At 34.6% G+C, this 15329-nt stretch overlaps 2 protein-coding genes across 25 annotated transcripts in view; one reads left to right on the top strand and one right to left on the bottom strand.

Moving 5' to 3' along the window:
* Positions 1 to 2105: 2105 nt before the first annotated feature.
* Positions 2106 to 9855, top strand: LOC106876385 (DENN domain-containing protein 10). Its single transcript, XM_014924899.3, has 8 exons — positions 2106 to 2156; positions 3645 to 3844; positions 4451 to 4679; positions 5275 to 5386; positions 5809 to 5952; positions 6614 to 6681; positions 6994 to 7088; positions 7780 to 9855. The coding sequence occupies exons 1-8, from the start codon at positions 2117 to 2119 to the stop codon at positions 7951 to 7953; spliced, it is 1062 nt and encodes a 353-aa protein (XP_014780385.1). The 5' UTR covers positions 2106 to 2116; the 3' UTR covers positions 7954 to 9855.
* LOC106876373 (uncharacterized) overlaps positions 9676 to 15329 on the bottom strand; it is a 28045-nt gene continuing 22391 nt past the window's right edge. For 13 of the 24 annotated variants that reach the window (XM_052972852.2, XM_089363069.1, XM_052972851.2 and 10 more), the window contains exons 16-20: positions 14707 to 14787; positions 14058 to 14126; positions 13704 to 13881; positions 12490 to 12570; positions 9676 to 11601 (exon numbers count right to left, since the gene is read on the bottom strand). In XM_052972852.2, the coding sequence (XP_052828812.1) occupies positions 11488 to 11601; positions 12490 to 12570; positions 13704 to 13881; positions 14058 to 14126; positions 14707 to 14787 (523 nt within the window). In that variant the 3' untranslated portion in view covers positions 9676 to 11487. The remainder of the gene's footprint in view (positions 11602 to 12489; positions 12571 to 13703; positions 13882 to 14057; positions 14127 to 14706; positions 14788 to 15329) is intronic. The other 11 variants (XM_089363067.1, XM_089363071.1, XM_089363080.1 and 8 more) reach the window with 1 other exon arrangement.

Genomic DNA, 15329 nt, shown 5'->3' with positions numbered 1-15329 from the left:
AGTTTACTGTTCAACAATTTTTCTTTGTGAGATGCAGTTATATCCCTTAGATTGGTTCTTGGTTCTAGTTGTATTGGAGAAGGGTCAACATTTGGATGATTACTTTTAAGCTGGTCAGCAAGTGGGGAATTCTATGGTTCCAAAAAGAATTTCGTCTGATAAGGTCATTCACTAAACACTTCTTTTCTGGAGTTTAAACATAAATACATACATATGTATGTGTGTGTGTTTTTATATATATATATGTATAAAGAAAGAAAAGGATAAAGAGACCAATGGCAAAGGTAGAATTATATTTTATGGATAAAGTCTTACAGCTGTTTCAGGGAAAATCCAATGTATCCCTTCATCGGAGATGGTAATAGTAGAAGAATATATAGTAGTATATATATATATATATATAATATATATATATATATATATATATATATATATATATATATATATATATATATATATATATATATATATATATATATATACAGTAATCCCTCGACTATCACGGGTGTTACACTCCAAAACCCCACCATGATAGCTGAAAATCCATGAAGTAGAAACAGTACTGTACTGTACATTTTTTTTTTATTTTCATAATTTGTATATATCTATGACTATATATAAATAGTGTAAGAACTATCTACTGCTAGTGTGTTATGGCGGTGTATGCGTAAGATTAAATTTAAGAACGAGCTAAAAGCAGCTGTTAGTGTTGTACACATTATCGACTTTACATACTCAAAGTATGTGTTTTCTTTGTTTGCTGCGGCATAGTGCTTGGGGGATGACTCCCTCATAACACTGGGTGTTAAAACACCTAAAAGTCATGGACAAGTGAGACAACTCAGCTCCCATCAAATTGAGGAGTGATGAATACTGATATTTCACCATTTTTGTGACTTATCCACACACATGCCTGAATTAAACATGGGATGAATCAAATTGCCAATATATGTATACATATATATATGACTTTCATGCTCTGTCTACCAAACGTCTTTTGTATGGCCAGATGCCCTTTCTGTCATCAACCCTTACCTGCTTCTAAGCAAGGTAATATTTCCCCATGACCAGACATGTTTTTGTGCAGAACATTGGAAATAAACTTGTATGATGGTGATGGTCAACCATTTACAACCATTATGCAATATCCAGACAGAGTATATATATACAAACACACACACACACACACAATAGGAAGAGCTTCTTTCAGTTTCCATCTACCAAATCCACTCTCATGGCTTTGGTCAACCTGCAGCTATGGTAGAATACACTTGCCCAAGGTGCCACATAACAGGACTGAACTTGAAGCCATATGGTTTGGAAGTAGGTTTTGTAACCACACACCCCTTCAGTCATTTTGTTACTTCTGCTAATTGTAATTAAAAAAAAAACATACATGATTATACTGATGTATTAATATCTGTCTATATAAGGTATACACACATGTATATATATATATATATATATATATATATATATATATATATATATATATATATATATATATATATATATATATATATATATATATATATTGAGATGTTTACAACTGTGCAATTTATTTGAGTAGGATGGTATGCAGATCATGTGCAACAACTACAATGCAATTGCACAAATTATTCCTTGACATTTTAGTTGTTTAGAAATTCTGGCAGAATTCCCTCTTCCCAAAGGTGGATCATAATATTCCTGTAGATTCTGCCATTGAAATAAATATTAAACTACATTAAAATTTCTATGGTAGTCCATAAAAAATTTTTTCTTCAAAGTTCTTTAGAGAGGAGGCATGAAACATTCGATGATTAATAAACTTTATGTTGCTTTTAATCTAATATTTTCCCTATATTCTTTTCCATTTTAAAATTAATTTACATTTTTTTCCTCAAAGAAAGGGAAAATATTTTGTCCTCTTTTTTTGTTTTTTTATTGAAATCTAAGGTGATAAAGAATATTGCTAGAAAAATATATCCATTTGTATTATTGTAAAGCAAAAAGAAGTGGAACAGAAGAAAAATAATATTCATTATTGTAGCCTAAATGTGTTATATTTCTACTTCAAAATTTCCCAGGAGTTCTTCTATGTAGAGTTATACTGAATAATTGTTAGACTAGCAAGATGGCGGGTGCTTGTCAGTTGCTATCCATTGGTTTGGTTGGTGAGTCGCGGTGGCTTTGTTTTTCTACGTATATCTAGCATACATTTTTTTAATATTTTCTCTTCTTTGCCCAGTTAATTCCTTAACCTTACTCACAAATCTATTTTCGTATATATAAGGTCTCCTTATAAGTTCTAAATATTCATTACATCGCATCCTCCCCTCTCATCAAGGAAATTCATTGATACACGATTGAAGCGTTAGCAGTCGTCTGTTAAACCCATGTTTGTTTACTATTTTGTTATTATTATTATCATCATCGTTTTTAATAAATTGGTATCAGTGTTGATGTTTAGAGGAAAGAAAACCTGGATATGACTATTGTTAAGGAAGAAACATTTCATATCACACACGTACACTCGTAAATACACTTCTAACTGGTTGTATTTATGTACTTGTTTATCATAACGTGGGACTGGGTGTCTAAGAAGCTAGCTAGCAATGCAAATATGCCTAAGATTTCATACAAAAGGTCAGGTTTATGAATGAAATCAACTGATGCTTGTAGAGGTGTTTTAACGGGTTACAGAATGAACTTGTAACACACCCCTTCTGGAAAATAAGCTTTTAAAAGTTTTGTCTTCCCGGTTCCATTAAGGATATATATATATATATATATATATATATATATAGTTTATACACATTAAATTTTTTAGCTTTGTTTCAGGTTATGGTATATAAGTAGTGTATATATTCTTATACTGGTTTCATGCCGGGGCACCGCCCTCAAGGGTTCGGCGGAATGTATCACTTCAAGTACTTTGGGACATAGATATAAACAATAGTGGCTTCCAGTCCGAAAACGTAAACACAGCCGCAAGCATATAGCACCGAGCTACTTGCACAGTTTTCATCTACCAAATTTCACCAATAGGCTATTAATGAACCCGAGGCTATAAGAGAAGATGCTTGCATAAGATGTCCCGCTGTAGGATCGAAATCCGAACTACATGAGTTCGATCCTCCCTCATTTCTCTCTCTCTCTCTCTCTCTCTCTCTATATATATATATATATATATATATATATATATAAACATAATTAAGGGATCAGCAACAGTTGCTTCATCACATACCGAAGTTCAGAAATAGCAGCTAACGTGCTAAGTTGGAGTTTTAGCATTTTAGCTGCTATTTCTGAACTTCGGTATGTGGTGAAGCAATTGTTGCTGATCCCTTAATTATGTTTATAAATGTATAAGAACTTTTAAATAAGTTCTTCACCGATAATGGTGTTTACATACCGAAGGGCTTGGTAAAAATTATTAATTATTAATAACACCACATTTATTAATAAATTAATAATCCTTTACCCTTTTATATGTCTGTCAACATGTTTTCTATCTCAAGCTATCTTTATAAAGTTTGTATCTCCAGATAGTGTTATCTTTTGCATGTCAAGAAATTTTCATATATTTTATATTAGATATCTTTATAGTTTGGGTTTTAAAAAAAAATAAATATTTATATTCTTGTTTCCCTGGTTCCCAGAGAAAGATAACAATGCTGACAGCCTGTTTGTTTGGTCATATCCATCCATTAGTGGTGAACAGCAAGAGAAATTTCTGCATCGCTGCAATGTTGCAACAGAGGCATCCCCTCACATAGAGTTTTTGTACAGCCAGTCTGAACGACATTGGTATTACATTTATACAACACAAGTACCTCTGAACTGTCACAGCTTACCTAAGGTTTGTTTCACTATTATTTTTACTCTACATGATCATCATCATTGTTCTAATATACATTTTACCATGTTGGTATGCGTTGGGCTTGTTGACAGTATAGAATATCCCTATTTGTCCTAATTTTATGAATCTTGTCTGTGAAGCACAACATCTTGAGATATATGAAGGGGTACAGTAAAGTTCCTGGTTTTAAGGGTATCATGAAAGGCCTGGTTGAAGGCCCAACCTTCTGAGTTCTTTTACAGAACTTAGAAAAACTAAAGGACCACTACAATAAGTATGTGAATAAACCATAATTAACTGATCCTCCTGTATTTTCTTTTACCCAAAACCAGGAACTTTTCAGCATCCTCTCGTACCTCCATCACTTCTTGTATCTTGTCCTTCCTCTGCTCATTATCTGTTCACATTACATTACATTACATCATCAATTCCAATGCAGTCTTCTCCTCATGCATGCATCAATTAATGCCTTTAATAACCATTCACTCTCTCATCTCACTTGTAAGTTAACTTTACATTCTTGCCTCATTTCTCTCCAAGAAGGAATAGAAAAAGTAGATGCAGCATGGAAGAGTAAATGAATAAACTAATATTTTACTTTTACAGGTAACCTTTGTGTCTTTGGTTTTAGTTGCCAAAACCTTTCAACCAGAGCAATACAAAGCCTTGTGTGAAGTTCTCAGCAGTGTCTACATGAAGTCTGCTAGTCCAGCAACAATGTTACAGTGTTACTTGAATGTTGTGACCAATGGGGAATGTAAAACAGAAGACAAGATGCATTTCACAGCAAAAGACTTTGATGTCAGGCAAGCTTATGCTGCATCTAACTTGAGAAGTGAGTAAAGAACCCATGATTAACCCTTTAGCATTTAAACCGGCCACATCTGACCCAAATATTCTACCTGTTTTATGTTGAAGCTGGCCAGATCTGGCCTCTTACACCTACTCTGCAATGTCATTCTAAAAATAATGAATGACATCCTCGAAATCTCAAAAGTATGAGGTAAGCCATGATGAATTGAGAACAATGTGAATAAAGACACATTATATTTGACAGTAATCTGAATGTTCTCTCCTGGTCTCTCATGTTATCACCAATACTGTTTTCCTTACCTAAGTTCAACACCAACCACTTCGTCCAATCCTTCATGTCCAGGATATCTTTTGAAATTTCATTCTGCCCTGCATTTTTCTTGCAGTTGTCAATTTGCAGATGTTGAAGTAGAACATCAGACACAACAAAATCATTAGTCTCAGAGAATGTGTGAAAGTCATGCACACAGCCAGGCTCTCCTTATTAAACCCTTTAACAAAAAAGTAAAAACAAAAGATTAAAAAAAACAACAACAAAGTAATATTCATTCAGTAGTCATCAATCTTTTGTTTTTAGTGTTTGGATTTTACTCAGGTAAAATGTTTTTCACTTCCAGGTGTTATACAAATCTTTGGAGTGGAAACAATTCTAATTTACACTGCACAGTTACTGAAAAAGTCTATTGTAGTCTACCATCCTAAAATAAGTGAATTGCTGACCTTTAATCGGTAAGTAAATGGTATATTTTTGGTGTGTGTCCAGCATATGAATATATATGTGTGTATGTGTATATATATTTTTAAATATATATATGTGTATATGTGATATATTTTTGAAATACAAGGAAGGTGCTGAAAAGTTCCTGGCTTTGGATAAAAGGAGATATAGGCAGATCAGTTAATTATGATTCTATTCAACATATTCCCCTCTGAGAGTCACACACTTATTGCAGTGGTCCTTCAGTTTTTCTAATCTTTGTAAAAGAATTTGGAAGGTTGGGCCTCCAACCAGGCCTTTCACGATACCCTTAAAGCCAGGAACTTTCCAGTACCCCCTTGTGTGTGTGTGTGCACTCGCACATGGTTACACATACTCATGCACATATATATATGACTATATAAGAATTTTGTTTTGGTTTTTCAATTTACAGGAGTTTACCAGCACTAGCATGGCACCGTCAAGACTGGGGCAACTTGTTTCCTTACATCACACTGGACAATACAGATATTGAGACTGATTTGAAAAGTCGAACATCTTATATTGCTGGTTTTACTGATGCCTTGATTCAGAACAGGTATTGTTGTCTTCAGTAACTCTCTCTCTCTCTCTCTCTCTTGGCTGGGTAACCAAATACTTCCTCTATAGCAAGACACCTGTTTCTGCCTCTCTGTCTCTTTGTCACACTCTAATCTTTCATCATCTGACACAAGATCACCTCCTCTAATGCGAGTTCTCACTATGCATTTGGTCTATAGTCTACACTTTCTGAAAATAGAGGTATCTTCAATAAATCAAGAATTTATTTGATATATCAAATAAATTTTGATATATATATATATATATATATATATATATATATATATATATATATATATATATATGTATGTATATATATATATATATATATATATATATATATATATATATATATATGTATGTATATATATATATATATATATATATATATATATATATATATATGTATATCAGATATACCTGGTATCTGATATATAATCAAGTAATTTCATCAATGTAGTGTCATGCCAACCATTTAAAACATACACTCTTATACCATTCATTTCTACTTCATTTTGTAATAGTATTATTATTACATGTTATTCAGTATTGAAGTTATTTGTTGCATATCTTTATCATAGTCATTGACACTATATTCCTTTGTATTTCTTGCCAAACAAGTACATCTTCAAAATACATATGATTTGTTTTCTCTATAGATCTGACCTCTATGATTTACTTGTGAACCTACAGACACGTGAGATCAGTGTTAGTCCAGGGGCTAAAGGTAAGTTGTTATGTTAGTAATTTCTAGAAAAGTTATTTCATTATTTCTTCTGTTAAATGTGTCTATGATTTCTTGATAGGTCACTGAGGGAGCTTCTTGTCCATCCTGATATATGTGGCAGACAAATCTCCCTCAAATTTACTGAATTGCCAGTTATTAGAGCATACACACACACATATTACATATGCTAGTAGAAAACTGGCCAGAGGGCAGTGTTTCTGATGTATTGTGTCACTGTACTAGAAATACTTAATGTGAATAGAATTAAAAGACATTGTAATAGTATTTGATATTGTCCTTTACATATTTCAGAATCACTTGCAATGGGAAAACTACATAAAGATATAGCAATGTTTATGGTGAATTGTGCTGAAGATACAGACTGCTCAGAACAGCAATTAATTAAGGTAAGACAAATCCTTTATAACAATATCAAGTAGTAACAGTACATTCAGTTGCTTATATACAACACTTGAAGTGGGATGTCCTAGCATGTAGAGAAGTACTTCCCAAAGTGAGTGCTATTTCCATGCTGGAGATATTGATATTGTTTAGGGGCTGGTTAGTCTACATTACTCCGTAAGGGGCATAGAGTTAGTTTCCTGGTTTCTCTGCTATATACATTCTTCTCTGGATGAGACACTGGTCCGTTGCAGGATTTCTCATTTTTACCAGCTGTGGACTGTAGCAACAAGATATGAAATGTTTTGCTCAAGAACACAATGCTTCGCTTGGTAAGGGAATTGAAACCACAATCTTACGATCATGAGTCCAGCACTGTAACCATTAAGCCATGCCTGTATACAATCACTCATCTAAAGCTGTCTTAACAAACAGCCTGTTGTCTCTGAAGTAGGGACCATATGAGCCAAGGAAAAAAACTTTTCTGTAATCACTCATGCAATATATTTCAACTTTCAAACATCTCAGTTATAATAGATGTAATTTGTAATTCTTTTTCATAACGATTTTAAAGACGAATAGAAATGCTCTGTAATGCAGCATTTAGGTGTTCAAGTTGATTTTAACTGAATTGTCAGTTTCACTTTAATTTTAAGGAAACACACATATACATGCACATAATTTTTATCTTTTCAGAAAATTTCTGAGAAAACCAAAGAATTACTTACCAATTTGACATCCTTGTCAGAAACTGATGAAACTGGGAAATCTTATATAACTTTAGAACTACTGAGAAGTAGGAAAATGCCCAAAAATACAGAAACCTTTCTCTATAACCTTGCTGTTTGTGAAGGATTGGCCAAGTATTAAGTTTTTCCTAAAATTACACCTGAATTAGGAATTTTTAAACCACTTTCAGTGCATTGCAGCTTGTGGATTTGGAAATTCCAAAAGAAATACTCTTTTTCTTCTATTAATAAAATAAAACCAACAAAAATAACATAATTTGATTCAATCAGTTCAATACAGATTTCCATTTCATAAACTTTAAAAGAGATTTATCAATTTTTTTTTTGTTACATTTGAAAAAAACTGTATTTTAAAAATTCTGTTATATCAAAATAATAGCTAAAATATTTGTTGTTGTCCAGGATAAAAACTCAGGGAATTAACATTACAGTGAATTATAATATCACAAAGTAATTTATTTACATTATAGTATACCTTGATTAATATTATTCATTGTTTTCTCTTGTGGATCATAGACATAATGATGTCATTTTATGCTTGGATTTGTGAGGCACCATGAGAAAAACAAGGATCTAGCATCCTTTAAGGTATGCTCTTAAGATTTGTTGATGAACATGGAGAAATATATTATGGACTGGAAACTGCAACTTTTTAAAATTGTATCGGGTGTTACTGAGAATAATTTTTTGAAGTTGTAGAGTTAAATCAAACGTGCTCCAGCATGACCACAGCCACTTGGCTGAAACCCATAAATAAATAAATAAATAAATAAATAAAATTAAACCATAATTCCCACATCTTTGTTCAGCTTGCTTGTTTAAATTACCAACAAAGTAACTTCAGAAATCGGTGCTTTTCATTAGAAAGAAGCAGCAATGTAGATAGCTATAGGTAGTATAGCAGTGTGTAGATAGCTATAGGTTTACTAATGACTTAAGTAAAATTCTGTAAATAGAAATTGTACGAAAGCCTGTCATTTTTATGTAAGCACAGACGTAGAAGTGTGGTTAAGAAGCTTGTTTACCCAACCAGGTGGTTTTGGGTTGTCTCCCTATGCAGCACCCAGAACAAGTGTCTTCCACTACATCCCCAGGTTGAAGAAAGCCTTGTGAGTGGATTCAATAGGTGAAACCTGAAAGAAGTTCAATATATATATGCTGCTGAGACTCCCTTTGGTCATGACTGACCATGGGATTGCACCTAGAAAGTTACCCTTCCATGTCAAACTGTCCAATCCATGCCAGCATGGAAAGTAGATGTTAAACGATGATGATATTCCAGCATGGAAAAATGGACGGAAACTGAAAGAAGCCCGTCGTGTATATATATATATATATATCATCATCATCGTTTAACGTCCGCTTTCCATGCTAGCATGGGTTGGACGATTTGACTGAGGACTGGTGAACCAGATGGCTACACCAGGCTCCAATCTGATTTGGCAGAGTTTCTACAGCTGGATGCCCTTCCTAACGCCAACCACATATATATATGTTTGTGTGTTTGTCCCCCCCCCCATCTCTTGACAACCGATGCTGGTGTATTTACGTCCCCGTCACTTAGCGGTTCGGCAAGAGAGCCCGATAGAATAAGTACTAGGCTTACAAAGAATAAGTCCTGGGGTCGACTTGCTCGACTAAAGGCGGTGCTCCAGCATGACCGCAGTCAAATGACTGAAACGAATAAAAGAATGATGATGAAATTTTGACTTTTTTGCTTCCATTGTTTCTGTGGATACCACAGACAACACTTGATCAGTCAAACAAACAAATAAACAATGCAAACAGTGGTAATTAAAATACTTTAAATGGTTGCATATTTTGAATGCAGGAAGAATTATAGTAGAGGTGCACAATGAATTTATTAAATATTCCAGCTTTAACAATTTTTGATTGTGAATCTGAAAATATTGAATGCATTTATTTGTCTTTTTTCTCTACAATTTGTATTGGTAAATGTTTTTCATTTTTTTTTTTATACTTATATGAAGATGCTTCAAATAAACTGCAAAATAGAAATCAATACTTATTGCAGATGTCTTCTTACAAGACAATAATTCAAACTGGGTCCTTCATAAGAGAAAAACCAAGATAAAAAAAAAAAAATGAAAATAAATAAAAATAAGTAAAATAATTCTTTCTAAATTGGACATTATGGCCAGCAATCTTGAGGGGAATGGGGTATTGTTCAACTGGTGCTTTAATAATAATGATTTCTAATTTAGGGGGGGTACAAGACCAGCAATTTTTGAGGGGTGGAAGTTAGTTGAAATCACCAATCCCAAAATGATGAAAGGCAAAGTCAACCTTGGCAGAATTTGAAATTGGAATGTAAAGTTGGAAGAACAGCCACTAAGCATTTTGTCTGACAGGCTAACAATTGTGCCAGCTTACCATCTTGATAAAACAATCCTTTCTACTCGGGCACATAGCCTGAAATTTGGGGGAAGGGGCCAAGTCAATTACATTGACTGGTCCTTATTTCATTGACCTCCCAAAGGGATAAAAGGCAAAGTCAACCTCAGTGGAATTTGAACTCAGAATGTAAAGTTGGGAAAAATGCCACTGAGCATTTTATCCAGCATGGTAATGATTCTTATTTCTTTATTGCCCACAAGGGGATAGACACAGAGGGGACAAACAAGGACAGACAAAGGGATTAAGTTGATTACATCGAACCCCAGTGCATAACTGGTACTTAATTTATTGACCTCGAAAGGAGGAAAGGCAAAGCCGACCTCGGCGGAATTTGAACTCAGAACGTAACGGCAGACGAAATACCGCTAATCATTTTGCCCAGCATGCTAACGTTTCTGCCGGCTCGCCAGCATGGTAATGATTCTGCCTGCTTGCCACCTTAATAACAATAGTAAGATATTCCGTCTTTCGTTAGCAAACAAATATGCCTCACTTTTCAGAATTAATTTTCTGATAAAAAGAGGTCACAACTCTTGACTGAAGAAAATAGTTTTAAAAAATACTGTCAAATATAATTTCACACTGGAAAATCTCAGGAGTTCCTTCGTTATTTGATTTCAGGGGTTTATTGTTATTGTTATCGCAAGCATAGAACCGAGAAAAGGAGTGGGGCACTTTATTGTTATGCTGAACATATTTATGAGCGTAGCACCTATTCTGCTATGTCTGCTAAGTAACTGACCAATTATCTTTTGGAAATTAAAAAAAAAATAAAAAAAAAGAACAGAAAAAATAAGATTTAAGTACCTAATTTAAGAGAGAAAGAGTGACATACACTATGTAGTGTAATTGGTAATGTGGTCCCTTGGCAAGCAATAAATATATGGTTCCAGCATCATTGTCTGTTTTCTGTTGCAAATTGATGTTTAAAATGTTTAATGTCAATTCACATTGAAAAGCTTAGTTAATTCATTTGTAGTTTTAAATAATTTTATTAGAAAAAAAAGGGAGAGAAGAAAAAAAAAGACTGATGTTGAGTGTGAGTGACTTTTGAAGCCAGCAAGCCAAACCTCAACCATGTCTCTGTTTTGGAAGAGATTGAGGTATAGTTAAAAGTAGCAGCAATATTGATTAAGAATGTATGACAGGAGGACTCAAGGACAATGAGAGAGGTGGATGTGGTGAGAGGCAAGAGCTACAACAAGCTGGGACATAGCAGGCCAGTTCTTAATTCGAGTCACTCATTGGGTGTTTTTGGAGGCGTGTCTTCAGGAGTTACTGGCTTGGGACGTTTTTTCTTCTTGCCACCATCTTGATTGGGGTCAGTCTTTCGTTTTTTCGTATCTTCTTCCTACAACATAGAATAGAATACAATATAATGTCTGTGTTCGATAAATACACTAAAATAAAGAATGACTTGCTACCATCTCTAAGACGGAAGACTACCTGAAGCAGAAAGGGAGCTTCTATTCAACTGAAATAACGAATGGCATGCTGCCTTTATAATGGTTTCAAAATTTGGCACAAGCTCAGCAATCACAGGAGAAGCAGGGTTAGTCAATTACATTGATCCCAGTGGTATTTTATTTTATCGAACTTGAAAGGATGAAGGGCAAAGTTGACCCCAGAATGTCAAGAATCAAAAGAAACATTGCTTAGCATGTTGTCTGATGCACTAATGATTTTACCATCCTGCTATCTTCTTTATCATGGAAATATTATACAAAATAGCAATGCAGAAATCCAATCTTGTGTTATGACATCTTATATGTGAGGGCCAACACTTTCAGCTTCCCGTGATTTTTTTCTAAAGCAAGTCGTACATTATCAGCATTCAACACACATTTCCACCAAATATTCTTAATCCATTCGTATCCACAGGATGTGTAATGTCAGTGTGCATACACGACAGAGTGTAAGCGCCCTGAGAGAAAAGTCGGATTTAACAAGCATCAGATGTGGTGTGCAAGAGAGACGACTGCGTTGGTATGGTCATGTGTTGCGAATGAATGAGGACAGGTGTGTGAAAAAGTGTCACACCCTAGCAGTTAAGGGAACAGTAACAGTCAGATGTAAGTTAACTATGAGTTGCTTTCCATTTGCACTTCAGGCCCACATTAGTCTTCACTTCTGCACACAATGGTTCATACTGTGGACGTCTTTAATTTCTAGCCCGCCTCTGTTTCTTTCTTTATTTCCGTTTAACAATAAAAGTTAAAAACATCTTCAAAATACGTACCTTCTCGATATTTTCCATCCTGCGCGATGGCCGTAGCATTTTTGGTTCCGTTTGCACCATTAACTGTGTGCTCACAAATTGCTGCAAAGAAATGATTATAATACTTATACATATGTATGGTGTGTATGTGTATGTACATGTATATGTGGCCACAATTTCCCCCCCATCAGTCATTCAGCACTTCAATGTCTCTTATTCGTTTCTAACATTGGCACAAGGCAAAAAATTGGAGATGAAATGTTAGTCAACTATGTAGGATCTGGTACTCAACAGGTACTTTATCATAGTGATCCTGGTGGGATGAATGGCAAAGCTGACCTCAGTGAGATTTGAAATCATAGTGTGAAGAACTGAATCAACTACTACACAAGGCCAGAAATTTCGAAAGGAGGGTATTAGTTGATTAAACCAAGTCTAGTACTTAATTTTATTGACATCCCCCACCACAAGGGATGAAAGACAAAGACTTTGGTGGGATTTGAACTTAGCATGTAAAGAACCACAACCAAATATGTGAGGCATTTTGTCTGATGCTCTAATGGTTCATATAATAATAATAATAATAATAATAATGATAATAGTAATAATCCTTTCTACTATAGACACAAGGCTTGTAATATAGGTGAGGGGGATAGTCAATTACATCGACCCCGAAAGGATGAAATGCAAAGCTGACCCCAGCAGAAATTGAACAAAAGATGAATGAAATGCCGCCAAGCTAACAATTCTGCCAGCTCACCGCCTTAGATAATAATATGGAAAACATCAGGATTTGGCTGGGGAAATGCTGTTCACAGAGAAATTGCCACTTGATTCAAGAGGTGTAAGTTAATCTGTCTGAAAAATATAGGAGTTAATGTTAGAATTTTATTGACACTAATGGCAAAACTAAACCCACAATAAGGGATTTGTAAACAATAGTACACATGACACTAACAGGGCAACGATTCTACGATATAGTGTGTGTCAAATGATACAGGAGTGGGGCTAGGGGATTTTGTGTTGGTGGGGTTGTGTCAGGGTTTTTTTTTTTAAATAGGTGGGCGATGAAGCATTTTTGGCCGATAGGTGGGCGATATTGCAATTTGGCGCAAAAAGTTTGAGAAACACTGATTTAGTTTGTTGCACTACAAATTCTGCTTATCTCCCATCCACCCTAGTAATTGTATAAAAAAATATATACATGTAGTAATAAAAAAAACAACAGTACAAACCTCAATGTGTTGCATAACATCATTGTACATCTCTCGTGCCATCTTGTACACATTGTGGTCAGAGCTGTTGTACATTATGGCATTAGTAAACATTAGCATCATATCACGTTGGAACTCTGTTGTAGAGCGGATAACACCATTTTCAATATTCTTCTTAATGGCACTTAAGTCCATTGGTCTGAAAATATATAAAAGAGAGAGAAAAAAAATGTAAAAGTTCTTTTGGGGCTTTTTTTTTTGTGTAAATTCCCTTAATTTTTGATGTCTAATAAAAATGACACAACACAGGACAGAAAAAGATCATCTAACTCCCAAAATACAAGAGATGAAGAAAGAGATTGTGTTAATAGTTACCTGTGTACTATACTGTGATAGCCTGGAGCTATCTCCTCTCGAACAGGATGCAGAAATACATTAGCATACCTAGAGTAATAAAGAAAACAACATACAATAAAAACAATAGCAATAATAGCCCAGCTACTTGGTCATACTTCACACACAGAGGCAAAGTGATATTACAAACAGCACACATTAAGTCTGTTAATAGATTCTTACACACAAATGTATATGTTCATTCACATACTCACAAACAACAATGCAGTCACACACAGACACATACCTGGCCCACAGTCACTTCCTGAGGCTGGAACACCCTCTCTGTTGAGAGGTCTTTTTCTTGCAAGCTACTTGGCAACCTCACTGGTGTCATGTAAAAAGCACCTGTGCTGGTGCCATGTAAAATGCACCCAGTACACTCTGTAAAGCAGTTGGCTTTAGGAAGGGCATCCAGTCATAGAAACAATCCCAAAGTAGACAAATAGAGAGCCTAATGTAGCTTTCGGCTTGCCGGCTCCTGTCAAATCATCCAACCCATGCCTGCATGGAAAACAGATGTATGATGATGATACACACACACAATAAATGCTCAGTCATCCATACATAAACACAATAATTCATGGATATGCACCAAGAGAGAAAGAGAGGGAAAACAGAGCCCACTAACTTGTGAGTAGCAGCAGCCCGGTATACTAGCATGATGGACTTCTTCCAAGTGCGGTAAGCTTTTTCATCTTCCGTGTCACTGCTGAGACAGATGAAACATTAGCAATAGAAATGACAAAGCAAACAAACAAATTAAAAATCAAAGAAAAAGAAGAGAAAACATCCCATAACCCATGAAAATGTTGGGTCAACTCTGAAATTCTTTTCTTTTCATATTGTGAGTGAAGCACAAGTGTGGTGTGGTCTCATAACTCTTTCTCCCACAAAATATTGCGTTAAGATTGCAGGTTATTGTAAGATTCTTCTCATCACTGTAGTTTTAATGAAATAAAGTGCCTACATGCTTCAATTAATTTTAAAAATGAATAATTTTGTATCATCAGAACTAGAGATGGTCTCAGACAGGCTTTTTATATCAAAATAGTTCACTGTAAAGTTTCAATACTCGAAAACTTTTATTAGCATATTTCTAATGAAAATACACTGCCTATTCGTTTTTAAAATATTTCGAAAACTAATCAATACAGTAGAATTAACTATTTTATTAATTGATATATTAAAAGCTGATGTAAGCTGAGGTTGAATTTAGACATAAACACTAACATGAGATGCTTATTATTGTAA

This window comes from Octopus bimaculoides, chromosome 14 (genome assembly GCF_046866305.1).
Source record: "Octopus bimaculoides isolate indiv1 chromosome 14, ASM4686630v1, whole genome shotgun sequence".
In the NCBI taxonomy this organism is placed as follows: Eukaryota; Metazoa; Mollusca; class Cephalopoda; order Octopoda; family Octopodidae; genus Octopus; species Octopus bimaculoides.
This window is presented reverse-complemented; position numbering and strand designations above follow the sequence as displayed.

Bases quoted from the DNA above. Each gene is read 5' to 3' on its own strand.
- LOC106876385 (XM_014924899.3), top strand. From the start codon at position 2,117: ATGGCGGGTGCTTGTCAGTTGCTATCCATTGGTTTGGTTG. The intron at 3,845-4,450 runs GTTTGTTTCACT...TTACTTTTACAG, and splicing joins ACTGTCACAGCTTACCTAAG to GTAACCTTTGTGTCTTTGGT. The intron at 4,680-5,274 runs GTGAGTAAAGAA...TTTCACTTCCAG, and splicing joins TGCTGCATCTAACTTGAGAA to GTGTTATACAAATCTTTGGA.